Consider the following 4,188-nt stretch of genomic DNA (forward strand, 5'->3'; position numbering starts at 1 on the left):
TATCCGAGGGAAACTTAAAAGAATTGTCACTTTAAATGACGGTAGCTCAGCTGCACTGCTTTGCAGTCACACACATTTTGGTGGCTGTCACAGACCAATGCAAATTCAGGTGCTGTTGCAAAATGCATTTTGCCTTCTGCCTATTATGGCAGTATCATTTGTTTTGCATTACATAATTCTTAGCCTTGCCACCTGGAGCTATTGGACTCCTTCATTAAACCCCTCTGTCCCATTGCATCCCACAGGGGCTGCTAATTACTGGCCTTACTCCATTTACTCTCATCTCCAATTCAATTATGTATTCAACTAAGCCCTAATGAAAAGTACAATATGGCTCATCTTACCTTGGCATTCACCATTGCGTTCTTCATAGCCAGCATTGCACAGACAGTTGCCAATGGGTACCAGCCATTCACCATCTGCCCCGCAGTACATTTTTGGCACGTCCTTCTCTTCCGAGTTGTTGACACAGGAGCCACGAACCTCCACCAGAGAGGATGTATCAGCCCCGGTAATGGTGTCTGGAAACTGCGCCAGGTTTCGAACTGTCAGTGGGCACTTCTTATAGAAGACACGAACAGACACCAAAGCAATGCAGGCACCGACGTCCTGGAAAGCCAAGTAAAACCCTTTCTTGCTGAGAGGTCCCACATCCCGCACCTCTGTATTCAGCTTCATGATCCTGTCGCCAATGTCCACCTGGGTGAAGCTCTCATCAGCAGCGATGGTGTCGATCTTGGCAAACTGGCTCTCTCGAATAAAACGCTCCTTGTCATTGTTTGATTCATAGTAATAGAGGTTGAAAGTCTCTTTGCAAGTTCCCATGACACCTGGCAGGCTGTTGCAGTCTCTCAGTGTGAACTTGATTTCAATATATACCCTCTGAGCCCCCTCGCGGGGAATCCAATCAGTTCGTAACCAGTTATTCTGACTGGGCTCCATCACATTGCAAACCTGGTAGGTGCGGATCGGAGTGTTTTTCTCATCCATTATGCTTACTTCCTCCCACTGTCAAGAAGAAAGAGGAGAAATGCATCAGTATTCAAAAGAAGCAACAGACCTTCACAGTAAAATTAACCTGCCCTTCCACAACTAACAGGGAGACGACATTTTTTCTGCTGGAAGAAAACAAATAAAGATATCTATCACGCCAAAGCCAGGACCTCAACTACTTGGACATTCAACGAGAAGCCCACTGAAGAGAGGCAGGCTCCAAACCAGGTAAGACTGAACAGCTCAGCCCCCAGGACCAGACTTGGATCAGGGCACATGCAGCACTTCATAAACTGGTAGCACAACACCAGCCTTGGTGTTTCCTCTGCAGCAAATGTGAACCCCACTTCGTACACATGAGCAGCAGGCAGCAAAATCACATGACAGAGATGGAGTAACACCCACAGTTCTGGTATCACCACCATGGCTCTTAAACTGATAAACCAGCCCTGGTTATTTCTGAGAGCTTCCAACCACCACAGGCCAGCACCACATTTTAGAACTCTTCCACTCTTAAGTCAAGTTCAGGCACCTCCTTCAGAAGTGCCCAACTAACAGGCAACATAATTATGAAGCAAAGATACATGCAATCCAAGGAAAACATGCAAAGAAGAGATCTTGCCCTAAATCATTTCAGGATGAGGAACTTAAAGAGAAAGAAAACATAAGCAAGAGCTTTGGAAACAAACAAACAAACCAACCCCACAATGTTTTAGAGATTGTGATACAAGAAGGTTCACCACAGTGCTTTCCTGGAGTGGGAGAAGAGGGGCCTTGGCAAGATACTTCTAGTAAAATCCCCACAGTGCTTTGGTTTAAGAGAATTCACAGAACAACAACAGCAACAACAAAAGACAGCACGTATTAGATAATGCCTGCATGCTGCCTGAGTTCGGAGGATATACAAAAAAGTGTATAAAAATAATCCTTGGAAAAGAAAAAAAAGAATCCATCAGAAACTTTAAAGGGACTTCCCAGAAGTGCTGTTCTGAAGCCATGGCTTTGATAAACAAAAGCCTTCTTAAAGTTAAGGGCCTTCTAGTATAAGATCCTGCACACTCCTCACAAGGATTGCTCATATGAGAGCGATTTTTACTTAAAGAGATTCCAGCTTAGCTGAATCCGTTTATAGAAAGACAGCAGTTAGCACCATGAGTCACTAGGAGCAGAGCAAATAATATTTTATTTGCTGCCCAGCCATAACTGCAAATTAAAATGGAAGCAGGGGACGGGGTGGGGGGAAATCAATACTCAGCATGCCATGACTTTTCACAGAAAAAGGAAAAAATAAATCTTAAAAAGCCATCTATCAATGTAAAGTGTAACACAGTGTTAGTAAGAAGACAGTTATTTAATTTACAGCTGCCACAGAGCTAGTTTACTGTTACAATATTGTCTTTATGATCCACCAGATTCTCTTCTGCTTATGTCCAATCTGCACCTCCTATCTGTGTGTGGTAGAAGAGAAAGGAAGCAGCAGAGGGAAGCAATACTTGCTGACGGGATTTCCTTTACCACGCTCATACAAAGGAGGATGCTGCACAGGGCTCGGCGCAGAGCCCGCTGAGGCCGCAGCTACACTCACTGAGCCTTGCTCAGGACCTCAGCGCAGCCCTGCCTCCCAGCACACAGGCAAACGTTTCTTACTTCGTGGACACACAAACCAAACGCAAGCAGTCTCCCTGCCAAGGCTGAAAACGACCAGAGCCCCAAGACTTCCAGCCACCGTAAATGGTTTGTAACTCCAAGTACGTGGGCAAAGACTTAATTTCAGCTTGAAAGCAAAAAGTTAACTTTCATAATTCAACTCTTCTCACGGTTTAATGATGCAAAGGAAAACATTCTGGGCACAAAACCTGCTTTTCAACTGTGAAACGCAAGAGAAAATCATTAATTACGTTTATACTGCAATTCATTAATTCCTCCAGGGCTACTATACATTTGATTACAGCCAGGCGTTGCTAAATGACAGCGTTTATCTCTAACCCGTCTTACTCACGCAGCCCTCACACCTCAGGAACTGGCAGGGCTGCAGAGGAACATCTCCTGGAATAGAGAGAAGGTGCACACAGATAAACTGGTGCTGAAGGACAGGGTCTTCCCAGGAAGATAAAGGAGAGAGTTCACTGCTGCTGCCTGAAATAAATCTGCAGCATATGAAGCTAAAATAAACGCTTTGCAAGCACTGTCTCTCAGAGCAGACCATGTACTCTTAAATTTTCACTACTGGCTTAAAAATAGAACACGCGTATGTAGGTTTAGTGAAACCAGTCACGTCCACAAGGAGAGCATGCGTTTCCTTCTCCAGCTTGCATGGAGCTTTCAGGGAAGACATGAGGGGAAAGGGAGAATTCAACAATTATTAGTAACAAGGCTCTCCCGAGTCATCAATTCACCACTGACTTATTGAAACTCATACACTGGGTCCTACTTTCACCCACAGCGAAGGTCCCCTTGCAGAGCTGCAGGACAGACCCTGCTCACAAGCTGTCCGTCCTGGGTTGCAGCCCTACAGCCCTCCTCAAGGCAGAGCTGCTCCTGGCAGCTGTGCAGGCTGAGGGCTGCGACCAGTGGGCACCGCAGCGCAGCCTGCAGGGCTGCCACTCAGCCCCGTGCTCCGGAGCTCAGTGTGCCCAGGCTCAGCCCCAGCCAGGGCTGTAGTCAAGTTCAGGCAGAACAACAATGGAGGAGCCAAACAATCCCCCTTTCTCCCATGCTATGGCTATTCAGAGCTTATGCATAATACATCGCCAACCAGCACAACCTCAGATTCCTTCCACCCGCTGCTGTTTCCTTAGCTCTCTTCTAATTACAAGCAGGAACACACGCGCGCACACACACACACACACACACACACACACACTAAACCTGTAGGTTCCCAAAGACCCTGGCACTTTGCTGTGCATGGGTCTGGATCTTTCAGCACTTATTTTTCAGCCAGTTGGACTTAGGGTACTCAAAGAAAAGTAACTAAGCTGCTTTAGTCATCTAATATTAAAAGGATTTGAGAGGTGGGCTTTTTTTTATTTTATTATTGTTACTAACGATTAGTGTGCATCGCCTGCATTTTTCGTAAGCTGCTCTCTTTAAGGAAGAAAGCCCCTTCTAACCGCACACCGCGGTGACCCCGCCAGCCCCAGCAGCACCGCCCCATGTCCCACGGACCGCAGCAGCGGCTCGCACCGCGGGCACCCT

General features: G+C 46.5%; 1 protein-coding gene across 1 annotated transcript; it reads right to left on the reverse strand.

The window, feature by feature from the left end:
* Positions 1–235: 235 nt before the first annotated feature.
* On the reverse strand, positions 236–1,024 carry LOC109369450 (ephrin type-A receptor 4-like). The gene has a single exon (XM_031555059.1). It carries the CDS (start codon positions 988–990, stop codon positions 307–309), a length of 684 nt encoding a protein of 227 aa, XP_031410919.1. The 5' UTR covers positions 991–1,024; the 3' UTR covers positions 236–306.
* Between the last annotated feature and the right edge of the window lie 3,164 nt (positions 1,025–4,188).

Source organism: Meleagris gallopavo, chromosome 11 (assembly GCF_000146605.3).
Source record: "Meleagris gallopavo isolate NT-WF06-2002-E0010 breed Aviagen turkey brand Nicholas breeding stock chromosome 11, Turkey_5.1, whole genome shotgun sequence".
Lineage (NCBI taxonomy): Eukaryota > Metazoa > Chordata > Aves > Galliformes > Phasianidae > Meleagris > Meleagris gallopavo.

What these genes read in the sequence shown, in the direction of transcription:
- LOC109369450 (XM_031555059.1), bottom strand. Translation starts at nt 990, where the DNA reads ATGGATGAGAAAAACACTCCGATCCGCACCTACCAGGTTTGCAATGTG.